Source organism: Chiroxiphia lanceolata, chromosome 26, assembly GCF_009829145.1.
Source record: "Chiroxiphia lanceolata isolate bChiLan1 chromosome 26, bChiLan1.pri, whole genome shotgun sequence".
Lineage (NCBI taxonomy): Eukaryota > Metazoa > Chordata > Aves > Passeriformes > Pipridae > Chiroxiphia > Chiroxiphia lanceolata.
In genome coordinates this window covers 2,275,412-2,302,690 of record NC_045662.1, presented here as the reverse complement: position 1 = coordinate 2,302,690, position 27,279 = coordinate 2,275,412, and the positions used below count along the sequence as shown (strand labels likewise).

Genomic DNA, 27,279 nt, shown 5'->3' with positions numbered 1-27,279 from the left:
GGCCAAGGAGTCCTGTGCCGGGGCAGAGGTGGTTGGACTTGGCTCATGGCCACAGGATTCAGTGCAAAAATGTGCTGGCTCAGCCAGCAGCAAGGCAGAGGAATGAGAAAGGATGAGGCAAGGAGAGAGATGAGAGCTGGTACTTCCCTTCTCTTGGCCCTGGACAGGTCATTAGCCCACTCATTCCCAGTTCATGCTCCTTTTCTTCATAAGATTTGATCCTCCCCCATCCCTGAGCACCATCAGGGCATGGATTTGTATGAATTCACCTCTCCATCTCAAGCTGCTGCTGCCACATTAAACAACTGAGCAGCATCTGGGGGTTTGCTGCTGGGAGAGCTTTGGGGTCTTCTCCCATGTGGGCCAAACATTGGTGTCAATAACTAAAAGCAAACTCATGGCACCCTATCAAGAACACTGCACTGGCTTAGTGCAAACTCAGGACACAAACCCCCTGGGAGAGCTGTGCTTGACGTGCCCCCGCTCACACCAATTCCTGCTGGATGCTGCTGAGACACAACACGACCTAATCAATCACCCCACAGCCCGATCAATCCACCCGCCCCTGATTTCCCAGTAGGGAAACTAAGGCACTGCTGCCAGCCTGGGAGATCAGGATGGAGCCAAGAACAAGTCGTGCTCAGCAGCCCCAGCATGGCTTTTCCAGATTTGGCCACCAGCGGGATGTGAGCGGAGAGGACAGCGAGGGGGACCCCAGGGCCATATGCTGCTCTCCTAAAAAAACCCCATCCCAGGTGGATTTCACCGTGGCACCATGAGTCATTGGTGGCAGCAGCTTTGTCCATATTGTGAGTTTTACCTTGATTTCACCTTCAGGTTCAGCTTTTGTTCACCATGAGGTATTTGCACAGGTATATTTAGCTGGTGCTGCACACAACTGTCCTGTGCTGCTGCTGCTGCTGCTGCCTCTTGGCATTCAGGCAGGTGTTGTTTAATTAAGGTTTTTGTGCTCCTTGTGCCAGTTTGTGCTCTTGTTCAGCCAAGATTAGTGGGCGTAAAGATGAAAAGGGGGATATGCCACCAGTGGGTATAAAGAGATTGATCTGGTTACTGTTATTTATTGCTTGGGAGTGTTTTTGTCCCCAGCCATGAGCAGTAAAGGCCAGTGACAGGCAGGAAGGGATCCACCAGGGGAGGATCAAAAGAACATAGAATGGTTTGGGTTGGAAGGGACCTTAAAGTGACCTTAAAGCCCATCCAGTGCCACCCCCTGCCATGGACAGGGACACCTTCCACTAGCCCAGGTTGCTCCAAGCCCTATCCAACCTGGCTTCCCAGGCACGGGAAGATGTCCCCAGCTTTGGCTCTCTGGGTGCACAGGCTCTGTCTGGCCCCGTTGTGTCGCCCTGCGTGTCCCACAGCCCCCTGTGGCTGTCCCTTCCCGGGGACAGTGGTGTGATGGCATCTCTCCCTCGCTCTCCACAGGTGCTGAAGGGCTTCCCCGACTGCCTGCAGGCGGACATCTGCCTGCACCTCAACCGCACGCTGCTCCAGAACTGCAAGGCTTTCCGAGGAGCCAGCAAGGGCTGCCTCAGAGCCCTGGCCATGAAGTTCAAGACGACTCACGCCCCGCCCGGGGACACCCTGGTGCACTATGGAGATGTCCTGACCACGCTCTACTTCATCTCCAGGGGCTCCATCGAGATCCTCCGGGAAGACATCGTGGTGGCCATCCTAGGTGGGAAAGTCCTTCGTGCTGAGAGGGCGAGGGGCAAAGGGTGGTGGGTGGTGGGCAGTGAGCAGTGGAAAAAGGGCGGCAGGTGAGGGTCACAGAATCACAGAATCACAGGATCTGCTGAGCTGGAAGGGACCCACAAGGATCATCCAGTCCAACTCCTGGCCCTGCACAGGACACCCCAACAATCCATCCCTGAGAGTATTGTCCAAACCCTCCTGGAGCTCTGGCAGCCTTGGGGCCGTGCCCACTGCCCTGGGGAGCCTGGTCAGTGCCAACCACCCTCTGGGGAAAGAACTTTTTTCTAATATCCAACCTAAACCTTCCCTGACACAGCTTCAGGCTGTTCCCATGGGTTCTATCACTGGTCGCCACAGAGAAGAAATCAGGTAAAAGGACTTTTACTCCTCCTGGAGAAGGGAATTCTGTTCCTCAGCCTCCAGCTGGTCACCACACCAGCGGACAGGGAATGGAGGATCCCTGGGAGAAGCCAGGGAGAGGCCATAAGGAGTGAGGAGAGCAAGGCATGGCTCAGCAGTCCCCAGCCATCACTGATAACCCACTGCCCTGGCTTGGTGTGCCCATCAGTGGTGGCTTTCACAGTGTTATCCCCAGTGTCCACAATCAGGGTCGGGGTCACTGGGCATCCCCTTGTTTGTGAGTCCCAAAGTGAGGGCTGCTGGAGCTGGAGTGGGTGCCCACCTGTCCCTAACGAGCTGTCTCTTGGCACAGGGAAGAACGACATCTTCGGGGAGCCCATCAGCCTCTACGCCCGCCCAGGGAAGTCCAACGCCGACGTGAGGGCCCTGACCTACTGCGACCTGCACAAGATCCAGCGTGAGGACCTGCTGGAGGTCTTGGACATGTACCCAGCCTTCTCTGACAACTTCTGGAGCAACCTGGAGATCACCTTCAACCTGCGAGATGTGAGTGCCAGGGCTGCCCCAGCCAGGAGTGTGGGCAATGCCTTGAGTTTGGCAAGTGGGAGGGCAGAAGCGAGGGTGTCCACGGGTGCTCCTTGTTCACTTTGGGGGTGGACTGGCCAACAGCCACATTTCCCAAGGCACTCTCTGTGTGGTTATGTTTCCCCTCTCCGTGTGGTTATGATTTCCCCCCCCAGCCCAGCAAGCACGTGCATACTGCATCTTCCTGGGTTCTTTGGAAAAGGTGGCCCCACAAGCCAGGTCAGTGGTGTTCTGCTCTGCAGCACTTGCAAATCATCCCCAGGACTGCTCCAGCCTGGGCAAGTGGGTCACACACACACGTTTTAAGGCTGCTGAAGTATGAAATATTCTCAGGTTTCGTTGAGTTGGGTACCGGTTTCCTCTGAAAATTCCTTTCTAAATAATCAGGTTTGCAGTCCCTGAAAGGTTTGGAGCATGTTTGCTACTGCTGTTGATTCTTATAGTTTATGACTGAACTTTGTCCTTTCCTGCCATTTTTTTCAGAGGCCTGGTAAGATAGAAAAGAAAGTCAAATTCCCTCCATGTCCCATCTCACTCTGGGATGTCCTGCCCCACCTCAGGGTGCCTCTTCCCTCCCCATGGTCCTGACACCTTCAACTCAGTCTCAAGCAGCAAGGCCAGGCTCAGGGATCCCTTGAGCTCTGCAACCAGCCCAGGAGGCTCTGGGTGGGACAGGGCAGTGCTGGAGAGCAGGAGGGAGCTGGACACCAGTCCTAGGAAGATGTGGAATGGGCTGTAGCCCCCATGGTGTGCAGGGCCATGGCACATGTGGATGAGACATGGCACCCATGGGTGGGACATGGCATCCACGGATGGGTTGTGGTATCCATGGATGGAAAACAGCCCCCATGGATAGGCCTTGGTGCCCATGGGTGGAAAATGGCACCCACAGATGGCACATGGCACCCATGGATGGGTTGTGGTATCCATGGATGGGACATGGCACCCATGGATGGGTTGTGGTACCCATGGATGGGACATGGCACCCATGGATGGGTTGTGGTACCCATGGATGGACTGTGGCACCCATGGATGGGTTGTGGTACCCATGGATGGACTGTGGCACCCAATGATGGAACATGGCACTCACAGGTGGGAAATGGCACCCACGGATGACACATGGCACCCATGGATGGGTTGTGGCACCCATGGATGGACTGTGGCACCTATGGATGGCACATGACACCCACGGATGGGTTGTGGTACCCATGGATGGACTGTGGCACCCATGGATGGCACATGACACCCACGGATGGGTTGTGGTACCCATGGATGGACTGTGGCACCCATGGATGCGATGTGGCATCCGTGGATGGTACATGGCACCCACGGATGGACTGTGGCACCCACGGATGGGAAGCGGTACCTTTGGATGGGACAAGGCACCCATGGGAGGGCTGTGGCACCCATGGATGGGACATGGCAGCCTTTCCCTGGTGACCAGCCCCTCTCCTCCCTCAGGCAGACAGCGTTCCCCGCTCCCCCCTCAGCGAGGACTACGACTGCACCTACCGCCGGGCCCGGCGGCGCAAGCACTCGCCCTGCCCACCCAGCAAGCCCGGTGAGTCCATGGGATCAGCACAGCCTGGCCTGGGGAGCCAGGGGAGGGCTGGGGCGTGAGATCATCCTTTAATTACTGCCCTGGCAAGCGCCCCAAGGCAGAGGTTGCTGGTGCCCCTGTCCCTGCAGACCACCCTGGGGGCACCCAAACTGCTTTCCCTCCCTCTGTCCCTCCCCTCAGGACGCCCCCAGCCCTACAGGTGCCCTACAAGGGACGGGGGCTGATTTTTCCACGCGTGGCACTCCCCAGATTAACCTGTTGTGCTGTCCCACAGACCCAGACACGGGCATCTCTGATGCAGAGCAGTATCACACCTACTCAGAGCTCACCAACCCGCAGGACCCGCTGAGTAAGGACCAGTGGGACGACGCGGGCAGCAGCACCTCTCCCTGCTCCCAGACCAGTGACGACGAGGCCAAGACCGGCAGCCCTGTGAAAGCTGAGCCCCTCCCCACACCCAAAAAGGATGAGCTCGCCCTGCCCTCGCTCAGCCTCGTCACCCCCAGCGCCGACCACGCGGAGGTCGGGAAGCAAGGAGCAGAGAGCAGCCAGTCCTATGCAGGTACCCAGGGCTGGCAGGGGGCTGGTGAGAGAGGCTTGGGCATGGGGGCCTTGTCTGGGGGCAGAGCCAAGGATAGGATGTGGATTCGAGGGGAGCCACGCTGGTACCAAGGGTCTTTGCTGCCTTTTGTCCCCAGTTGTATCTGCTCTGTCCCTCCTGTGCCCTGTAGTTTCTCCCAGCACCCAGAGACCCCTCTAGGACTGCTCCAAGGGGCCAAATGACTTCCATAGTTGTGTTGTGTGCCAGTGTGATGGACTGTCCCTGAGCATCTTGGGTGCCAGGGGGATGGATCCTCATAAGCCCCTCAGGTGTCAGGGTGATGGACTCTCTCTGAGCACCACATGTGTCAGGTGAAGGCTTTCCATGTGTATCAGGGGATGGCTCTCCATGTGTATCAGGGGATGGCTCTCCATGTATGTCACGTGAAGGTTCTCCATGTATGTCCCAGAGATGGCTCTCCATGTGTGTCACATGAAGGCTCTCCATATGTATCAGGTGAAGGCTCTCCATGTATGTCAGGTGATGGTTCTCCATGTGTGTCACATGAAGGTTCTCCGTGTATGTCAGGTGAAGGCTCTCCATGTATGTCAGGTGATGGTTCTCCATGTATGTCAGGTGAAGGCTCTCCATGTATGTCCCAGAGATGGCTCTCCATGTATGTCCCAGAGATGGCTCTCCATGTATGTCCCAGAGATGGCTCTCCATGTATGTCAGGTGAAGGCTCTCCATGTATGTCACATGAAGGTTCTCCATGTGTGTCACATGAAGGTTCTCCATGTGTGTCACATGAAGGTTCTCCATGTATGTCCCAGAGATGGCTCTCCGTGTGCGTCAGGGTGATGGACTCTGGAGCACCTCCATGCCAGCAGGGCTGGAGGATGCAAGACAGAGGTGCTGAGGTGTCTCCTCTCCTTCCAGCCACCCCCCTGGACATCCCCAACATGTTCACCTTCTGGGAGGACCGGCGGCCGAACCCTGCCCCGGAGCCCCTGCAGCACATCTCCCTGGTGCAGAGCTCGCGGGACGTGCCCCTGCCCGGCGACTGCAGACCGGGGCAGATCGAGTCCAGGCTGGAGCTCCTGCAGGCCCAGCTCAGCAGGTGGGCAAATCCACGGGGAACAGGGTCAGAGAGGACCCAGGGGGACTCTGGGCCATCACCTTCTGCTTTCTGTAAGTGGCCACAGCGGGCTCTGTGGCAGCGACGCCATCTCCTGACCCCTGGGACGCTGCGTTCCTGGGGAGGTGGTGGGAGTGCTTTGCAAATGCAGCAGCTTCTCAAAGGGCCTGGCTGCAGCCCAGCCCCTTGTCTGCCCCTGTGCCACCACCCCTGGCACCTGTCACCACCCCCGGGATCTACCACAGTGTCACCACCCCTGGGATCTGTCACTTTGCCACTGCTTCCAAACTCAACGCAATCGTGGACATAAAACCACCCACAGGGCACGGCCTGAGCCCTCTACAGGCCTCCTCTTCCTGCTGCAAAGAGCTACAAGCATCCTCTTGCTCGAGCAAACAAGCCTCATGCACACTGTTGCTCTCTAAATAAGAAAAAACACATGATTTTTCAAACTGACAGAGAGTAGGTTTAGACTAGATATGAGGGAAAAATTCCTTACTGTGAGGGTGGGAAGGCCCTGGCACAGGTTGCCCAGAGAAGCTGTGGCTGCCCCATCCCTGGAAGTGTCCAGGGCCAGGTTGGTCAGGGCTTGGAGCAACGTGGGCTAGTGGTGGCACTGGAGGATCTTTAAGGTCCCTTCCAACTCCAAGTGTTTTATGATTTTTGAACGAGAGGGAAGAGCCCACAGTGGAGGTGCAGGTTTAAGGTCCCCAGGCAGGATCCACATGAGCTCTGTGGGCTCTGCTGCCCTTGTTGAGCTCACTTCACCACACACCCATGTTTTGGGTGTCTCACCAACGCACCAGCCCAGCACTGGGGGACAGATCTACCCCTCTGTAAGTGACACCGTAACTGTGCCCCGCAAGGGGGGCTGTACCTGCTCCTGCCAGAGCTGCTCACTTCAGTCAGGGCCAAGGCATTTCCATTTCCTTCTATTCCTCATTTAAAAGTGGTTGGCACCAACCTGCCTTGCTCCATCTGTCAGCGCAAGCTTCTGGCCTGGAGAATTGATCCAGATTAAAACTAACCATTGCAATTTTTTCCCCCCTCCAGGGTAGTTTTAGCCTTTTTCAAATCCCCACTCCAGATCCCACTTTGGCTCCACATAAAATTGGGCAGAGGATGATTGAGAATGGCAGGAGAGAGATGGCAGGATTGATCTCTCTGGTTTGAAGCTCTCTAAAAACCTCAGCGAGCAGCAGGCAAAGCATCATCCCCCTCGGGCAGCGGAACGGGCACCTCCTCCCCAGTGCCTCCCCTGCCCAGCCGAGGGGTGCAGTGGGATGCACTGCACTAACACTGGGCTGCTCTGTCCCCAGGCTGGAGTCCAGGATGTCATCAGACATCAGTATAATCCTGCAGCTCCTGCAGCGCCAGCTGTCCCAAGTGCCACCCGCGTACAGCCCCATCTCGCCGTCCTCCCAAAACCTGGCCATGTACGGGATCCTCCCGCGGAGCCTGGAGCCCCTCGCCCCCTGTGCACCTCTGGAGGACGAGGAGACGGCGACCCAGGAGCAGGTAAGGTCACCCCTCCTGGCTCAGCCCCTGGCTCAGCATCCTTCTGCCCTGGGCAGCCGGATCTGAGCTCCCTCCAGGCAAAGCACAGCCAAACCCAGACAAAGCCCAATGGCCTTGACATGGGAGTTGGTTTTCCCAGTGCATGGCTGATTTTGGGGCACAGCTGCCACCCCCAGCACTGACAGGCTGCCCCACCAGCAGGGAGGGGAGGGGGTTCCTCTACTCTGAGGCTCAAGCGAAAAATGACATTTTGGGGCTCGGAGCCTGGTGAGGCTCCAAGGCTGATGAGGAGAGAGCGTGGTTGCTTTGTTTTGCTTCCACCATAACCCACTGGATTCCTCCTTTCCCACCAGAGCCCGAGCTACACGGAGGTAGAAAAGTTCCACTTGAAATCCAGGGACTCCTTGTCAAGCGGGATGCACCTCTCCGGGTCATCCGACAAAACCATGACAGTCCACTCGGAGCAGGAGCAGCACTCCCCGCCTCTCCCGAGCCCAGAGCCCCCCCACCAAAGGGCACCAAGCACCCAGGGACTCTTGCGGGGCTCTCGCTTCCCTTCCCTCCCTGAGCACTTGGAGGCACCTTCCGAGCACCAGGACATTCAGAGACACCTCTCCGACCCAGTGCTTCCTGGAAGTTAGAGACTGCAAGGCAAGTCAGGAGGAACCTCAACTGCAAGCTGGGTCAGTTGATGTCGATTTTGACTGTAAGGGTAAGACATTGGACAATGCCATTGGCTCAGGGGTATAATTTGTAGCTGTCTTCTGCCACCGTGAAAGGAAGCGTAGCGTGGCTGGATTCCAAGGTCGACGTTTTCCAGCGGTTCCCAATAGAGTAGGTTTCATTTGCACATTATAGTGAACCCAGAACAGCTCTTTCAGCCACCAAGGAGCTGGTTAGGCCAAAAGGTACCCACCGCCTCGTCCTTGCCAAGGCTTCCTCTCGAGAATGGCACGAGCCAAGCGACCACAGCGACCACAGGAGGGCAAATCCACGGCTCTCAGCTGTGCTGGGAGCTCTCTGGAGCAGGGACCGTGGGTTGGTACCAGGCTAAGCCCAGCAGAGCCCGTGGGCGCTGCAGAAAGGGTGGTCAGCACAGGAGGAGGGGGAGATCTCCACGGTGTGGTCCGTGGGGAGCTGCAGGAGGGAAGCCAAGGGCAAGGACAGAGGGAGAAGCTTGTCCTACTTGACTGCCACTGAGAAACTAAGGGCCGACAGCCCCTGCCACTGCAATGCTTCAGCACGAGTCCCACAGGGCACTGACTCCTCCAGCGAGGCCGATCACGCCTCGCAAACCCCACCAACACCTCCCACACCTCCCCAGACAAATCCAACCGGTCACCGGCCTGGGCGTAAAGCACAAAACTCAAAAGCACAATCCCAGAGAGCTGAAAAGCCCCGGACGCCTCCTGTCCAGCCCTCCCCGCCAGCTTCTCTCTTTTGATAAAGGTTTGATAGGTGCTTCCTCCCGGCCAGCCCCTCTCCTGGCAGCGTTCCCGTAGGAGAAGCCCACGTAGCGCCGCCGCCTTCGCCGCTCGGGTAGATGCTGTGACAGTCCTAGGCCGCCAGCTCAAGTCATGTATCGAGCTCCCTTCCAGAGTAGTCAAACTGTGAGCATCTCTTTCTCTGGAGTTTTAGTGTACACTTTGCTAATAAAGATGTTTTTGGCACCTGATGCGGGTGAGGGCTGTGCTCGTTGGGAGCGTCCATGAAGTCGTCGTTCATTCCTGGCAGTGCAAAGTGATAAGTCTGCCAAGATCCCCCCCAGAAAGGCTGTGGTCAAACCCCAGCTGCTTCATCCAGGGGGTGTGGGGCTAAGGGAGCCTGTCTGCAGCTCTGGCAGGTCAAGGATGGAGCCGGGGGGGCTTTGCCTGAGGTGTGTTTGCAAGATCATTTCTCATACACAGCTTGCTGGTCGTGTAGAAAAGCTGTTCCAAATCTCTGCTGAGCCTCAGCTGCGTCCTATTGGGAAGGAATTACTCGGCAAAGATCACACCAAGGGTCCTTGCAGGGAGCGGGGCTGCGATGGGCACATCCCTTCCCAAACACCCCCCCCGCATCCCCTGTGATGGGACACGGCTCCTGTGAGGATGGGACCGGTCCTAGGGGGTGGACCCAAGATCACCCACCACGGCTCCCATATGGCGCCTATGGACAGACCCCTCGCCCCCATCGCGGGTTAAACCACCCACCCCCCCCCGCCCCCAGCTGATCCATCCCGGGATGCTGAGCCCCAGAAAGGAGCTCCCGCTTCCCCAGTAAGGCGCCGGGCACGCACCAGTGGTGCTGTTGCTTCCAAAAATAACCCCCGTAATTAAGCTCCGGTTAATTAGAGCCGAGCCCTGTCCCGTCCGCCACCGGGCGGGGGTGGGACTCGAACCCGGGAGCCCGACTGCCCCCGCCCTCCGCGGGCTGGCGTGACTGACATCGCTCCCAGCCAATCAATCACCGATAAGGGCACAAGATCCCGCCTCCACCCACTGCGACCCCCAGCAGCCAATAAGATGTCGAGAATGCGCGCCCCCGCCCCTGAAGGGCGGGGCCCAGGGCCGCCATAGGTCACCCTGGACGGAGCGTGAGAGCCTGTTCTGAATGAAGGACAAAGTGACCAATAGCAAACCGAGGCGGGCCGAACAGACGGGTGAATTAACCAATAGGCGCACCCTCCGCTCTGAATGACAGACAGGGTAGCCAACCGGCGTGAAGTGGGCGGGGCTCCCCGCGTGGCTTCCGCTCCCGTTGTGTGAGGGGCCGAGTCCCGAACGGCCTCAGCGCCGCCGCCGGGGCCGCAGCGGGACCGGCTCCGGGGGCCGACCGGCACCCAGCTCATCCCAGCCCAGCCCAGCCTGCCCCGCCACTCCGGGTCGTGCCGAGCCTGCCCCGCTCCCGCCGCCGCCGCGGGGGCTGGGCCGGGCCTCGCCCGCTGAGCCCCCGCGCCGTCGCCCCGCTCCCCCAGCCGGGGGCAGCCCCCCGGCCCAGCCATGTCGCTGCACGGGAAGCGGAAGGAGATCTACAAGTATGAGGCGCCCTGGACCGTGTACGCCATGAACTGGAGCGTCCGGCCCGACAAGCGGTTCCGCCTGGCGCTGGGCAGCTTCGTGGAGGAGTACAACAACAAGGTGGGGGACAGAAGGGGGGGACCCTCCTCATCCCGGGGTCGGGGGGCACCTGGGCACCCCCAGAGCCCTCAGGTGCCCCCCGAGGTGCAGGGGATGCACCAGACCCAGGGTGGTCTCCTCCCTGCTGATGGGACCCTGGGGTGCTGCTGGGTTTTGGGATGGTGCTGCTGGGTTTGGGGATGATGGTGCTGCTGGGTTTGGGGATGATGGTGCTGCTGGGTTTGGGGATAACGCTGCTTGCTGCAGGGCTGGGGTTGGCCTCTGAGCTCCGGGAACAGCGATGGTGGTGGTTTGAGTCACGTAGGCACCGCGTGCTGCGAGGTCTGTGCGGTGCAAAGGGCTGGAAGGGGAAGGTGTGAGGGTGAGGTGAGGCTGGGTGCTGCTGCTGGAGGAAGGGGAGAAGGTCGCCTGGCTGGGGCATAGCTGGCTTTTTGTTCCGTGTTAGGGAAAGCTCGTGGCCAGGACTAAAGTTTGTGCATATTTATATATATATATATATATATATATATATATATATACATATACATATATATATAAGGAGGTTCGACTTCTAACATGTGGAAGAACTTCTTCCCATGGAAGGTGGCAGAGCACTGGAAGAGGATGCTCAGGGAGGGTGTGAATCGCCCTCTCTGGAAACATTCCAACACCCCCCCACCCCCCCAACACTCCCCTGTGTCACCTGCTCCAGGTGACCCTGCCTGGGCAGTGGGGTTGCACTGGATGATCTCCAGAGGTCCCTTCCAACCCCAGCTCTCGGAGAGTCTCAGACTGTGTTGGGAATGTGCTGTTCTCGTTGTACTTCCTTGCTGTCGGGGACTCCTGTGTGTTAACTTTTTTTCAAAAGTATATAAACCACTTTCAGTGCTTCCTCAGCACTTTTCCCTGAGAACAAGGGTGTAATGAGGCATGAGATTGTATTTTCAGTGTTTCAGGGGAACCTCACACAGGCAATAGAGGCTGTGTCCTCCTCTCAGAACACTCAATGCAATCATCTCTGAGCAGGCTTTAGGGTGCTAATCTGGTGTAATGAATTCGTAGAAATAAAAGAGGGATGAGGAGATGGATGAAGTTACAGAGCATCCAGACATCTGTGTGACACTGAGGGTCTTGCCCATGGTTTTATGTGTTTATATCATGTGGCTTTGTCAAGGGGTTTAATGGAGGTTGTGGCAAATCCTGTCAGAAAGTTGGAGACTGGGCTCTGTGCAGGGGTGTAATGAGGGAGGGACAGGGGTGACATCTCTCAGGGTGGTTCAGTCACTGCCCTTTGCTGAGCACGCTGTGGTTCAGGCAGTGTGAGCTCTGTTGGTGAGTTGTCTCCCTTTCCTGGTGAGCCTTGTGCTTCTGGGAGTGCTGCTGGGGACAGGCCTGAAAACTTTCGGTTTTTTTAAAGACCAGCTTGAAAATATTTCTGTAGTCTGTGCTCTGAGGAGGTAAAATAGCAAACCTGGAAACAGCTTATTGTTTGGAGGTGGCAGCATTGGTTAATAAGGGGATATACATTTATGCTGCCTTCTCCTCTTTAAGTTTGGAGCATTCCCTGGGGTTGCTCTCAGTTTCGGTGAGATCAGATCTGCTTTTCAGCTCAGGCTTCAAGTGCAAAGCAGCTGAGTCAACCCCCTCCCTTCTGCCCTTCACACTCACGGTTGTAGCAGACAGAAATTGTGTAGGACTATGTAAATTATTGCTGTCTGTAAATATTCCCCAGGGCTTCTCTTGACCTCTGAGCTCCAGGAATAACGATTCTGTTGACTTCAGTCCGCAGAAGCACCACATGCTGTGAGGCCTGAGTGGTGTAAAGAGCTGGAAACTAATTGTGTGGGGATGAGATGAGTCTGGATGCTGCTGCTGGAGAAGGAGGGATGGTGTATGATTAAAAATTAAACCTGTACAATAAATGCAGTGAACATAACCTTCACTTTGCTGTGTCTCTGATATTTCAGTGATTTTTTTTCTTTCTTGTTTTCTTTTGGGGATTTCTTGTTTGATGCTTTTTGTATGAAGGCAGTTAACAGGGAGCTGTCTTGGCTAATTGAAAGTGTTGTTATTGCTCGGTGTTTTGATGTTGTCTCCTTTACTTTGGGGACCAGAACACTCCTGGGAGTGGTGTTTCCCTGCACTGTCGTTATGCTGCCTTGCTATGACTCTCACAGCTGTGCTGAGTCCTTCAGAGGGTGATGAAACATCCAGGGAATAGTTTCATGCTCCAGATTGGGAACTCTTGGACAGGTGCTTTAGGGCTGTGCTACCTGCACACCAGTTGTAAACTCTTTCAGCTTCTGTCTATGTTAGTGCTATACCTAAAGGACCAAAGGGAAAGAACTGAAGCTTCCCTATTTAAATATTCCACTGTGCTCCAAAGGGCCTGGAGCAGTTGGTTTTACAGCCTGACTTCTGGGCTTAACAGAAATTTAAGATTTTTGCAGAGTATGTGTGAAGTTTTGTCCTTCTGTGTATAATTTGCCCTTCACGGTTGAGATGGTTTATATTGCAGCTTCTGACATCAAAACACACTTATAGGTACAGTTGGCACTAATTAAAAGGATAATGAAAACTGATTTTCATTTCAGCTTTCTCTTTGCACTGACAAGGTCCCAGTTACGTTTCTGTTCCTGATGTTGCAATGGTTTGTTCCAAATAACTGCCTTTCTTCCTTATTAACAAAAATAGTCTGGAATAGCCTAGCTTGCTTAAAGTCTAACCAAATCAGTGAATATACCTTTTCCTTATTACTCTTCTGATTTAGGGTTTATTTTAAAAAGGTGCTTTTAAAAAGACTTACTGTCCAGGTGTTTGTTGCAGTAGAAGTGCTCACTGGGAGGGAATTACAGGGAAAGAAAGAGAGGATTTTTTTTCTTGTTTATCTCTGATTTTCTGTTTCTGTAGTAATTACCAGAGTTTGAAGCACCCACAGGTTACATAAAATGGCTGTTTGCACCTCTGCTTTGTGGGGAACTCAAATGTATTGGCTGCCAAACCCTAATTCCCTGCTATCCCCAATTCCCACACACCTCCAGCCCCCGTGAGCCCTCGCTCGAAGGGCTGGATGGCACAGCCTGAAGCTGGTTGCCAAGAACTGTTTGAACCCCAAAGGAGTTTTGTTTCAGCTTGTGCACCTTTGCTGATGGAATCACTGGTACAAGAAGCGAGATGCCTTGCTCCAGTTGGAGGAATTAAACAATTTGAGGTGGTGTTTCCTGAACTTCTTGGATTGGGGAACTGCTATCAGGCTTTATAATCCCTCCTGGATCCACTGGGGTGATGGGAGGGAATGGAGGTGTTCACAGGTCTCACTGTTTAAAACGTTCCACAGGCTCCTGGCTGTGGCTTCTTGGATCAGGAATGACCTGTGGAAAACATCAGGAAAGGCTGATTTTGGGTCTCTGTGCAAGACCAAACTGGAGCCCAGTTTAGAAGGCAGGGACTGTGCTGTCCAGTGTTTGCTGCCATCACTGGAGTGGACAGACAGGTTATCACCAGATGCTTCCCAGATTGCCAACTTTTCCCAGACAGAACCACAGAGGGTTCAGGGGGGTTGTTTTGCCAGAAGGTCACTTGTTCTGTAAGATTGAGCATTGCAGAGAAAGATTGATTGCACATTGAAGATTAATTGGTGCAGTGACATCTTTCTGATTGTACATGACCCTGAAGTAATTGTGAAATGTCGTCTCGGTAGTTACTAATTGGATTAAAGTGTTGTAGTTTTGGGGTTTTCCTAAAGTACTGAGAACTTACTTCACTGTTCCTCAAACCACGTAAGAAAAAGAAGCTGTTACCAAATTCTGCACTGTTTAGTTCTGTGCCTGATTTATGTTGGAGACGTGATTTTTTTCAGAAGTTAAGGAATGCTGATTAAAAGCATTTTATTGCTCAGATGCACTGTTGCAATTAAGCTTTATGTTGATAAAGACTTGGATTATGATGGCAAAATCCACATCCAGTTTTAGCATATCTTGATGTATTGGAGGAGCAAATAAATATTTAGCATTCCCAGCTACTGTCGTGGCATAATTGCAAAACTACTGGAGATCAAACACACTGGTCCTTGTTTTCTCATGGAATGACTTACAGGGAGATGCAGAATGGTTCAGATTGTATCCAGGGATACAATGACAGGGACTTTTTCCTTAGCATCACCTCAGTTTTATCTGGGCTGGACCTCAGGCCCTCCTTTGTGCAGCAGCAAACACTTGCAGAAGGGACACAGAGGGCTCTAATAAAATCAGCATCCTGGAAATCATTCCATGGTTCCAGCCTGCACAAGAGGATGAGTGGAGGGATTCTGTAATCACTGGATGTGATTGAGTGCAAAGAGAAGAGTCACAGCTTTGAATATGCTGAGCTTGGGAAGAATGGATCTCCTCCAGCAGAATTCCTGCTCCTGCCTCCAGTGCCTCCTGCTCCGAGTTACTGCCAGCTCCAGTCTCACACCTGACCTGCAGCAGGGGCAGGAGCTCTGATGTTGACAACACAGTTTGTGTTCTCTAGCCCAGCCTGTACCCAGAAATGTCAAGGATCAGAGATCCTGTGTTGCTGCATCACTTTTCCCTCAGTCTCAGAAAGGGTTAAACGTGAATATGCAGTGCAGGAATATCTCATCACACCAGTGAAAGTGGGCCCTTTGCTGGTTTGAGATTTGCTTCTGGTGATGAGGATGTTGATTGCTTTGTGTGGGCTTAATACACTGGTGTTGAGCTGCAAACAGCATAAGCAAAGGAGAAATGATTAGAGGTCGTTTGTCTTCTGATCCTGACCTTGCCACAAGATTTTCTATCACCAAGGACAATTTGCTTCCTTTGTAAAATCCGCTTAGTATTTCTGATCCCTAAAGGAGTTAGAAAGCTATTTGTCAATCACTTCAGAACTCAGGGAGATTTTTTGACTGATTTATGCCAGAGTGTGAAGGATAATAAGGAGTAGTTGTAATAAAGAGAGGGCAAGGCAGAAAGCACAGTTTTTAGGAGCACACTTGGATATATCTTCTAGTGTTTGTTATGGGATGGGAAGGATGGAGCTTCTCGTTGTGGTGGGGCAAGGTTTGCATTTAAGAGCATCTCTAAATGGGCTCATAAAACTGCAAATATTAAAGTTTAAGATCCACTGAAACGTTTCTGGTTTTTTGTTGGGTGGGGGAAAAAATATGGTAGATTTCCAATCTAGTTAAATATGTGCTTCATTAACCACATTACTTATCCCAGAATATTTAGGGGTTTTCCAGATAAACATCTCTAAAATAAAGTCCATTAAGCCAGGAGGAAGCTGCTGTGTGGAAAGTACTAGGAAGTTCCTACTGGGAGCAGCTTACACAGTAATTGTAGTGAGTCGTCCCCACAATGTTTGTGTTTGGGCAGCATTTCACACAGTGGGACTTTCATCCTGTTTGGCTCCCGTCCTCACTGCAGGTTCAACTCGTCCTCCCAGCACCGTTTGTTCTCTGAACACTTTCTGACATGTCAATATTTTTCTAATAACATCATGTCTGGGACCTCAGGCATTACTTCAGGTGTTGTCATGACCAGGCTGCGTGGAGATGGTTTCTTGTTTGCTGTGTCTTGCAGCACTCTCCCAACGGGGCAAGTTTGGCCCTTCCCACTGTCACATCACTGTGCAAAAATACTCATTTGGAACTCAGTTGTGTAGAATCTTGCAGCAGACCTGCTTTCTTGGTCTTTTCCTACAAAACATTTGAATTAAGTAATTATTTTAGCTTCCCAATATATATTTTTTTTAAGGTTTGAATTCTGTTTTGCTTTTTGACTCTCCGATGTGATTTATCTGAGTCTTAATTTCATACACTTGTGCCAGAACGTTTTAGGTCATGTGATGTTGAAAAAACATCATGAAACATTCATGAAAACTGCCGTGATCCATCACAATCTGCAGGGTTATGGCCAATAATTCCATGACATGGACTTCAGTCATGCAAACTGCAGCTTGTTCTGCTCCCTGAGGATGACACTGTCAGCATCAGAGTCAGAATAACGTTTGTGCACTTTAAGTCTGTGACTTAAACTGGGCTTTGCAATGTGAAAAAGAGAAGTTTGGTCTTTAATCCTTTAGGACTGGATTTCAGTTTGTTTGGGGTTATCTCTTCAAAGCACAGCACTGTCTGGTGGTGGATACTTCACTTTGCTGACATGTCCCAGCCAGGAAGCAAAGCCTTCGTGATTTCTCATTCCATTGACATGAGGTTCCTTCTGTATTGTCCTTGAGGTGACAGAAGGTGTCCTGAAACACACTCAGTGTTAATGCTCTCATTAGGAATTCATGTTTTGGTAAAATGCTTTCTTTTAAATCTGGTTGCTCACAGGTGCAGCTCGTTGGTTTGGACGAAGAGAGCTCAGAATTCATCTGCAGGAACACCTTTGATCACCCCTACCCCACCACAAAGCTGATGTGGATCCCAGACACCAAGGGAGTCTATCCAGACCTGTTGGCCACCAGTGGGGACTACCTGCGAGTGTGGAGGGTGAGTAAATCCTCCCTAGGAAAAGATGAACCATGGCAGCAGTTGTGTTGCATATTGATCTCATTTTCATTCAAAATTTTCTTCACTGCAATAATGTGACTGAGTACCAAGCCTATAGGAGAAGCAAAAATATCACGGTGGTTGCTGCTTTAATCAGCTTATTGAAGTTGGAGATGATGGTTGTGTTTTCCAGAGCTTTAGGATGTAAAGCTGAGAGGAAAAAACCCAGGATTAACTCCCCATGTTTTGTGCCAGTGGAACAAGTCAGGTGATGTTGCTGTTTAAGTCAGGTACGTTTCATTTTCTCTCCAGGTGGGTGAAACCGAGACCCGGCTGGAATGTTTGCTGAACAACAACAAGAACTCAGATTTCTGTGCTCCTCTGACTTCATTTGACTGGAATGAAGTGGATCCTTACCTGCTGGGTGAGACTGAGAGACTGCTGCCTTTTCAGCACACCGCTGAATTTAGTCTGGTGGAGTCTGGGCTGTGGCTTTGTGACCAGTTAATCTGGTAACCAACCAATGAGCCAACTGCTGCATCATAAAAATTGCCATTGTCTTCGGTTAAAATGTTTTAAAAAATTAAAATTATCACCTCATGGAGACCTTTTTTTTTCTTTGGATTGGAAGGTGCCCTCTCCACTACAGATGGGTCACTCAGGTTGGACTAGGGGTGTTCTTTATTTGGGGATAGGGAGTCTTGCCCCTCAGGACTGCTGAGCTGCTGAGTGAGGATGTGCATCAACTCCTGTGACTTATTTCCAAGTGTTCTGGGGTGGATAGATCAAGCTTTGTGTTTTGTGAAGCCATTTCAGCAGCAGCAGGAGAGCCAGGAACCCTTAATTCAGCTGGAGGAGGGGGCTGAACGTTTAAGGTTTAATTATAGCCTGCAGGACAAATTGTGAATCCAAGATGACTGATCCAGAGGTTTGTTTCCCAGAAGAGAACAACCATTTATGTCAGGGGGGATTTGCCCAGAGATTAACAGTGATAATATGTCTTAGTAATTATTTACTACATGATTTATTTTTTGTGTGTTCCATCTCTCATCTCTTAAGAGCTTTACTGCAAACCCCACCTTCAGTCCAGAGCAACAATCAATTAATAATAACACGCTATCACAACACTGATTGAATTTTGGTTTTGGCATGCACATGAGATGGGCAGGATGGGAAAGTTCATCTCAGACTTGCATCAGGCTTCCAAATAGATTGAAGCAGACATGAGCTATTTACCCTTTATTCCTGTGTGGAAGGCTGTTCCTGCAGCTAAAAGGTTTGGGTCATTGAAATGCAAGGAGGGCTGTTGGCTGTTTGACATTCTTGGGTTTAATTCTATTCTCGTGGCTATTTTGATCTGTAGATGTTGGGGGATATTACATTAATCCAGGAATTGATTAAATCATTTGGGATAATATCAGTTTTGCTAACGGAAGTTTTTTTATTTCAGGTACCTCAAGTATTGACACAACCTGCACTATTTGGGGTCTGGAGACAGGACAGGTTCTGGGAAGAGTAAATTTGGTCTCTGGCCACGTGAAGACCCAGCTTATTGCACATGACAAAGAGGTGATGGGGGTTTTTGATTGTTGGCATTGACTCTTCTTAAAGCAGTAGAAAAGGAACAGAACTTTTCCATTTTTCTCCTTTTTTCTTGAAAAATGTAATGGTCTGAAAAGATCATTTATCTAATGTTGTTTTACAGTTTTGAGTGCTTAAATGCTGTTGACAGTTGAAACTACATCATAGACTCTGGACTGGAGCTCTTGTTTTACCAGGTTATGCTCCAGAATATTTTAGGCAAATGAGATAAAACACCAAACTGGACTTCAAATCAACTGCACGTCAAAGGCAATAAACAACTTGCAAAATTCTCACATTTTAACCTATTAATATTCATATACAATAATATAAATAACATCATATATCAATTTTCAGTCCGAGTCTGGGAAATTGATACATTTGAGTTTCAGTGAAGATCCAGTAGTTACATAAACATTTAAGTGGGGGGGGGGGTTCTCCTTTTGGCAAATGCAGCAGCTAAAAAACTTGCTGGGAACATGAAGTATTTGGCAGAACAGGTCACAACGAGCTGTGCTGCCCGTACATCAGGTGATTTTTGCTGGGAGTGGGGAGGCTCTGTGCTGTCTGGAGCTGTGTGTGTCTGTGTGCAGGTGTATGACATCGCCTTCAGCCGGGCAGGGGGAGGCAGGGACATGTTTGCCTCGGTGGGAGCGGACGGCTCCGTGAGGATGTTTGATCTCCGTCACCTGGAGCACAGCACCATCATTTACGAGGACCCCCAGCACCACCCCCTGCTCCGGCTCTGCTGGAACAAGCAGGATCCCAACTATCTTGCCACGATGGCCATGGATGGGATGGAGGTGAGGCACCAGCTCCTCCCCTGTAGGTGCTGGAGTTGGGAATTTTGTGGCTTGGTATTATTTCGTAGTTCATAGAATCCCAGAATCAGCTGGGCTGGAAGGGACCTCCGAGATCATCAAGTCCAACCCTTGATCCAACCCCGCTGTGGTTCCCAGCCCATGGCACTGATGCCACGTCCAGTCTCACCTTAAAAACCTCCAGGGATGGAGAATCCACCCCTTCCCTGGGCAGCCCATTCCAATGGCTGAGCACCCTCTCTGCAAAGAAATTCTTCCTAATATCCAACCTAAACCTCCCCTGGCACAACTTGAGAACAAACTGGCAGTGGCAGATTAAGGACCAGTTCTTAGTGCACTAAGGAGTTAAAGAAGTGACTTTGGCATTATAAACTTTAAGGCTCATATATATTTCAGAGGACACTGTGAGCAGCTGGGCAATAATTTTCACATAAAGTTTTAGTCACCTTTTTCTTTCCCAGCTCAGTGTTTAGTTTGTCACCTGTGCTGCTTAAGGGAAGCACAATTTGTTTGTCACCATTTGTGGTTTAACTCACAAACCCCCTGTGAGATCTGAGTCCTTTTGAGACACACAACACACTGACCCTCCAGAACCTGTTCTTTGGGAGCAGTATCTGCCTGCCAGCTGAATCCTTTAGGAAAGAACCATATTTATAGCCTGAGCTCAAAATACTTATTTTTTAAAAAAAAATTCTAAAAAATATTTTTAAATATTAAAAATTGCTTTAAGACTATTTAAATATTTTTAAATATTAAAAATATTTTCAAATTATTTAAAATTATTTTTAAATTATTTATGCAGTTAAAGATTTATTAAATCTATCTCTTTTTTTGATTAATAATTAATAAAAATCTATTAATTCAGTTGTGTTTTGTTTCTGAAGGTTGTGATTCTAGATGTGAGAGTTCCCTGCACTCCTGTAGCCAGGTTAAACAACCACAGAGCGTGTGTAAATGGAATTGCTTGGGCACCTCATTCCTCCTGCCACATCTGCACAGCAGGTGAGTGTGATCTTACAGGGGAATCTGAGTCTTTCACTGCATTTGCAAAATCCTCTCCCTCCAAAAGGTTATGCAGTTCTCTGCCTGCTTTTTGCTAAAGAATAATTGCACTTTAGAAGCTGTTTATTAGTAACTTTCCTAAATTTTTACAGAAATAGGCACTTACTGGAGTTTATTGTGTGGAAGTCATGAGCCCAAGTGCCCAAACTGTGCATCTGCCCTGGCTAAGCCCTATTTGATGCTCCTTAGGTTTTTTGCAGTCCAATTCTTAAATGTTTTCAACTGTTATGAGTTCCACTGATCTTCTGTTTATCAGCTCTGTGTCCTGGATAATGTATAATGATCCCAGTGTATTTTGCTGGAGCATAGGTGCTGTATTTCTGGCTGGAATATGGATCAGGGCTGCAACAGCCATATCCTGTCTGGCCTCTTAGGCTATGAGCCTGTTGGTAGCCACATGTGGAGATGTTGTTACACCGTGACTCTACCTCCAACCTTCTCCTCCCTGTGCAGCTGATGATCACCAGGCTCTCATCTGGGACATCCAGCAGATGCCTCGTGCCATCGAGGACCCGATCCTGGCCTACACAGCAGAGGGAGAGATCAACAATGTACAGTGGGCATCCACCCAGCCAGACTGGATAGCCATCTGCTACAACAACTGCCTGGAGATCCTGAGGGTCTAACTCTGCTGCTCCGTGCCCCACTGAGGCAGGGCTGTCTCATTCCCCTCCCCTCTAAAGTAAGAACACCACCAGTCAAGTGGCCAGTATCTGTTGTTGCTTTGCATCTACTGTTACAAGGAACTGTTACAAGAATCGATGGCAGGCCTCTCCTGTCTCTCAAGACTCTAAAATGCAGAGACGTGCTGAGCCTCTTGGACCTTCTGGGTTCTGGTTTTCTTGTCGAATTCTTTTTCCCTCAGTAAAAGTTCTGTATATTTGTTTGTTGACTGTATTAATAAGCTTGCAGGCTTTTAAGTTGCTGCATACGTCCATGTGTTTGTCAGCCAGCTGGGGCAGCACATCAACCAGTTTAATAGATGCAGGTGCAAAACAAGGTGGGGGGAAAAAAAGACATTGATGTAACAGCCACCTTGGCAGGAATCTTTATCATTCCTGTTGTTGCTGCCTCTAAACTGTTTAAACGTTTGTATGTTTTTTATATATTGGGCTAACTTTCTATTGAGTAAGGTTTTTCTCCCTAATTCTTACTTTTGATATGTGATCCACTTCCACATGCCCACAGCAGGACCTGTTCATGGATACAAACCACAGTAACACTTCAGGCTCCCTGGCAGTAAAGGCCTGCCAGAACTAACTGTTGCCTTGGCTCCCTGTACCTGGTGACCTGGGCAGAATTTCCTGGTGCTGTGAAGTACAAGTACTTGTTGCACAATTTCTTTACACTTTTCTGATGCTCAAGGCAGTTGTTACTATGGTAGGCCTTATTTTTAAATTAGAACTGAGTTTGTGTGTACCCTGCAGTTGTGTTAGCACACAGAACGGTGGTAGGTTGCAGAAAGAAGATCCATGCATGACATAAGCTCCCAGGAGGTAACAACTCCTGAAAAAAAATGTATTTCTAATGGACTTGGGGTTGGCACTTCCAGTCAAATGGTTTCCCCTCGGAAGACTTCCTATCTATACCAAAATAAAATAGTTTCACACTTTGTAGCTTGCTTGATTAGCAAATAACCTGAGCAGGGGTTTGTGGTTAGCCTGTACCTTGGAGCTTCTTTGTGCTTGGCCTGTGTTCTGGGAGGCCTTGAAGGGAGTGCAGAGCAATGTTTTTGTGAAGTGTGTTTGCTTTGTACTGTCAGGTCTTGTCGAGTGAGCAGGATGGGTCAGAAAAGCTGGTCTGCTATCCAACAGAAAGCTCTCTCTGAAAGAAATTATTCCCTGATGCAATGCACAAAGGTGGATTTAGAAGGAAAGAAACTGTGCCATTGAGACCAAGGTTTGGCACTTGTCATCCTCTCCTGACTTCTGGGGATGTGCCCGAGGGCTGCTGTTTGGAATAGTGGATTGCTCTACATTAATACTTCTCGATCAGAGCTGAGTGGATTAGGCAAGATAAAAATCTTTGTTGAAGTCTTAATATAACACAGGTACTGGGATAAAAGCTCTACAGTGCTCTCCAAATGAAGACATGACAGCCAGAGCTGGTCTGGAAGGGTGTGCAGCCCAGTTGCCATGTAAATGTCAGAAACTATCAGAATTGTCTTTCCACCTAATGAGTATTCACCTGCAACTGGAGGCAGTTTATAAATAGTAGGACACTGGCAAACCTGGATCCTGTCAGTTTGTGCAGGAAAGGCAAGTTGGGAAAGCAATTGCTGTGGAGCAGTGAGGCTGACACTGGGAACACTGTCAAACACAGAACAGAATCTGCAAGGGTTTGTCATTCTGGGCAGACAGAAATACCCTTCTGCAGGCAGCTTCTCACCGTGGAGCTCAGAAAAGCATTGCCTCAGGAATTTGATAGGAATTCATTAGGGACAGCTTTAGTCCATCACTCCTTTTGATCTCAGAGAACCACGAGACTCTCCCACAGTTCCAGCTCATGTTGTGTCAGTGACACTCTGTGTTCAGTTGTGGGATTTCTGACAAAGCTTCTTTTGACTTGCAGGTCAGTTTTTCTTACGAGCAGCAGTGCTGGGAGTGGTGTGTTCCACAGACAGGTTTCAGCAAGATGTCAGAGCAGTGTTAGCCAAACAATTAATTACCACTTTTTACAGCAGCACTTCCTCAGAAACTGGAAAATGCTTCTGCAGAGTGAAGTGAAAATTAGGATTTTCTTAGCAGGAGCATCTAATGGCATTCACAGCTTTAGGACTCATCTGAAATGCAGGCTTGTCATGCATTGTTTAATTACAAGTGGTAGGGATAACATGCTGTGTTACCAAGAGGGAAGTACCTGCAACATTAGGACTTTCTGTGTCCCCCTTTCTGCACGAGTCAGAGATGAATGTTTCTCTTGCTTAGCTGAAAAATGCATCTTTTATAATTGTGTTATGCTTTAAAAAAGCTATAAGATAATTTAGTTGGAAGTGAAATCACTAAAAGACTCCATAGGCTACACTAAAGGACAAAGGCAGTTTATTCCCAGAGGAATAAAATGTGTTACACTAAAATGATGAGAAGAGAGCTTGTATAAAGAGACCCAGTCTGAATAGCCAGGTAGATTCTCCTTCTGTTGGAAAACAATCCTGTTAGGGACCTGAAGGGGATCCAGTGTCAGTTCTCCATCCATAAAACTGCTTGAAGTCTATTTGTGGAATTGGGTGCTTATTCCAAGCTTGTCAAAGGCAAGTGAAGGAATCTTGTAGGCTCCAGTGGGTTCTAAATAAAGCCTATATTCTGTTTGTTTAGCCAGTTGGGATACCTTCTGGATCTCCAGCATATTGCTTTGGGCATAATCCATTGTCATTCTTCACATGAAATTACATTTTAAATCACTAGAGACTGTTTGGGCACAGGGAAATGATACTTAAAATAGCTTCAAAGAAGTCACTTGAAAGGTTAATGACTGAAAAGACATGAAAATCCTCATGGGTGAGATGTTCTGTAGTGCAAATGGCACTTCCATACAGACAAGGAAGGGAGAGACTTTGGTGCCCTTTTGCCAGCACCTGCTGACAGTGGCAGGGTAGGAAATGCTCTGGTTCAGGTTCGTCTGCAAGATAAAATAAACCCCCAGACTTATCACAGTTTATCACACACAGTTTCACCTGCTTAACATTCGATTGGATTGGGTGTAAACCCCCCATAATCATTATTTTTCCCCAAAGTTTATAAAAAGAAATAATTTTGTATTTAATTTCAATTATTTGGTGCATAAGCAGAGAATGCAGAATAACTGCTTGCAAATGCCTCCTATCTTTTGAGTATAAAGTAACATTAAGGAAGGAGTGAGCAAAGCAGAAAAGCACATGCTGGTGTTGGTCCAGGCCAGCCTGATCTGGGACAGAAATACTTCTCTGTCTGACTTGAGTAGTTCTGTGTCACTTCTCCAATGGGTTAATCCAAGATACTAAACTATTGTTTGGTTGTTATGTTCTTTTTTTAAACCAAGCTTTCCACAGATTCCTACTGTGATGTGGGCAACCTGTTGGCTCTCAACCAGGGGGATCTTGGTGATGTAAAACTCGTTAGTGAGGTGAAGACCTGCAGCCACCAAGGTGGATGTGGAACTGTGTGTAGTGTGGTGGCAGCTCTGTTAATTGTCTAAATGGGGTGGGCTAAGGGAGCTTGCATCTCTGGGAATTGTACTTCTGTGTGCAGGGATTTAATAGGCAAGGATTTGAGTGCTTTGACAATCTATTTAGAAGGAAAACACGGTGGTTTCGAGCGATACGAAAGGAGACTGATAATACAGGTTGTTCCTTATGGAACCTTGAAATGTACTTAACGGGGGAGGCATTGCCTCTCATAAGTCAAAGTTAATGATCCTTTCAAAACTTAGCTGTAATTACTCTCCTGAATGTTCTGGATAATAGTAAAAAGCTCTATTTTTGCCTGGTGGTGCAGTGAGGAAGCTGCATCAGTCTGGAGCGTAGATCAGTGCAGAGCCCAGGTGAGGGGAGGGGTCCCATGTATTCACAGATGTGCTCGGGCTTGTTTGAGATGTAAATGAAGAGCTGAGTGTGTCAGTTTTGTTCTCTTGCAGATGGCACTTTAACAAGTATATTTTTGGTAGGATTAGGAGGAGAGTCATCTTTTCCTCAGACAAACTCCTTATGGTAGGAGTTTGTCTGTGTTGTGTAGAAAATGTTAAATACAACAGCCACCAAAATCCTGAGCTGTGGTCAGAGTGGACCCTCATTTGTTTCTACTGAAAACCAAAAACATGAGCACTTGACAAGACTGTAAATGTTAAACTGAAGCTTCATGTTCTGAGCCTGACACCATCCTGTAAGACCAACCCAAGGGATGCAGTGCTGGTGTCACCCCGAGAGTCCCTTTTCCTTAGGAACTTGGTGGTGTTTGGGAATCCCCTCTTCCACCATCTGAACACAGTGGCAGCAGTGACAGGTTGGTTTTGTAAGGATGCAGCTGGATTATTTGGGTAACTTATTTTCATGAGAGAAAAGCTGCAGCTGCTGCTTAAATCCATAAAGCTGAAATTCTTGAACTTGTCGGTTTGTTAGTGATGTTTTAACTTTTTCCAGAAAAGGATGAGCAGCAGCACAGCCGAGCTCTTGGCTCAGCAGATTCCACAGTGACGGTCCCATCAAAGTCCTGGAGGGTTTAGTTTTCCCACTGCTCGTTAGCAAAGTGGTCCCAGCCCCTCAAATCCACCTCGTGTTATCCTGCCAGTGAACACAAGCTCCCTCTGACGTGGATTCCCTGCTTTCTGCTCTCACAGCAATATTCCAGGGCAGGCCTGTCTTTATTGTCCAGTGGACATGGAAAGGAGGTGTCTGAAATCAGTTATGGAATGGGCAGGTACTGTCAACTCTGCCCCAGTTTTTTCTTGATCTTTGCAGAGAATCCAGGGAATTAATTGTCTGTGGCACTTAAGGAGCACTTTGTGATGCAGCTGTACATCCCCTGCTTACCCGAGAGGAGTCAGAAATGTCTCTTTCTCAAGGGTGTTGGGGGGAGTTTAGGATGCCCCTGACTCATTTTTTTAAGGAAGAGATCTCCAGAACTTCTGATTAGCACCTTTCACCAGCACTAGAAAAAAGCAGTAATTAAAATTACAGCTAAATACCAGTCACTGGAGGCTCATCTGGTGATTCATGGCAGACACCAGAGGCGAAAACAAAAACACTTTGAGAGTTGCTGCTGCCTGTTTCAGGTGACAACTGTGTCTGCCAAGGACCTTGGTGGCCTTTTGTGCAGCCTCTGATACTCAGCATCAAGCAAGAATTTCCACAGTCATAAAACTAAATTTAAAAAAAAAAATCATCTGTGTGGCTTCCATCAAGTTTATTTCTTCTCAGAAAACCTGATGAAATGAAGAAAAAAAAAAAAAACTATTTCCTGACAAAATATTGTTGCCATGAGCAGCTGTAAGCCCATGGTCCAGCTCTCATCCCTTGGATCCTGTTGGCAAAACATGTGACTCCAGCCCCCTCTTAGAGCTGAGGATGGATCTGAACGAGGCAGAAAGGCAAAAACCAGGGAAGGACAGAGTCCTAATGCAGCTGAGCAGAGATGTGTTGCTTTTCTTGACAACCTGGGAAATAGGAATTAAGAAATCTACTATTTAAAAGGAACCTTTTTTTTTGTTGTTGTTTTTCCACTTGGGTTGCTAGCAGTGTAAAATGTAATTTAAGCATTTTTGTTACCAGTAGCTGAGTAGGAGATGTTTACTTTTATGTGTGTTTTCCCTTCTGCTCTCCCCATTCACAGTCCCGTTGTGGTAACTTCCTGAAGGTGTAATCTTTGTAGCATGATTGTACAAACACCCATATGAGATTCCTGACTCTTTGTTCTCACTGAAGTATGTTAAAGCAATAGTAGTTTTACTTCTGTCCTCCTTTTCTCCACCTGCAACTTCGCTCCTACCCTGTCCTAGAGGAATCCTATTATCCTGCTATTCATTGACATGGATAACTGCAGTGTCCCCATATTCCTTTATTTTTATGGAGAAAACACAGAAGGGTTTGTTACAATGGATTTTAACACCCGAGTCATGGAACCGTATTGTTGAAACTCTGTAAATTTTAAGGCAATTTTCTGAACTCGCTTGAAAGTGGAATGTTGCATTCTTTTATGCTATTTCCCGCTTCCTATGTAGTTTTATTCAGATTTTTTAACCTTCTTTCTAAGTTTCAGCCTCCTGTGTATTAGGTACAGTATTTTCTGCCTTTCATACTTTGTAATAAAAACGGAACATTTGTAGATCGACTGCA

At 49.4% G+C, this 27,279-nt stretch overlaps 2 protein-coding genes across 3 annotated transcripts in view; both read left to right on the top strand.

Annotated features, from left to right (window-relative positions):
- KCNH6 (potassium voltage-gated channel subfamily H member 6) overlaps nt 1-9,056 on the top strand; it is a 34,677-nt gene extending 25,621 nt beyond the window's left edge. For both annotated transcript variants that reach the window (XM_032711250.1, XM_032711249.1), the window contains 7 exons: nt 1,447-1,699; nt 2,429-2,622; nt 4,123-4,222; nt 4,497-4,784; nt 5,703-5,883; nt 7,221-7,419; nt 7,773-9,056. In XM_032711250.1, coding sequence (XP_032567141.1) covers nt 1,447-1,699; nt 2,429-2,622; nt 4,123-4,222; nt 4,497-4,784; nt 5,703-5,883; nt 7,221-7,419; nt 7,773-8,060 — 1,503 coding nt within the window. In that variant the 3' untranslated portion in view covers nt 8,061-9,056. The remainder of the gene's footprint in view (nt 1-1,446; nt 1,700-2,428; nt 2,623-4,122; nt 4,223-4,496; nt 4,785-5,702; nt 5,884-7,220; nt 7,420-7,772) is intronic.
- Nucleotides 9,057-10,331: 1,275 nt separating this feature from the next.
- Nucleotides 10,332-27,279, top strand: DCAF7 (DDB1 and CUL4 associated factor 7). Its single transcript, XM_032711251.1, has 7 exons — nt 10,332-10,538; nt 16,852-17,010; nt 17,323-17,434; nt 18,461-18,579; nt 19,185-19,394; nt 20,297-20,414; nt 20,928-27,279. The coding sequence occupies exons 1-7, from the start codon at nt 10,401-10,403 to the stop codon at nt 21,098-21,100; spliced, it is 1,029 nt and encodes a 342-aa protein (XP_032567142.1). The 5' UTR covers nt 10,332-10,400; the 3' UTR covers nt 21,101-27,279.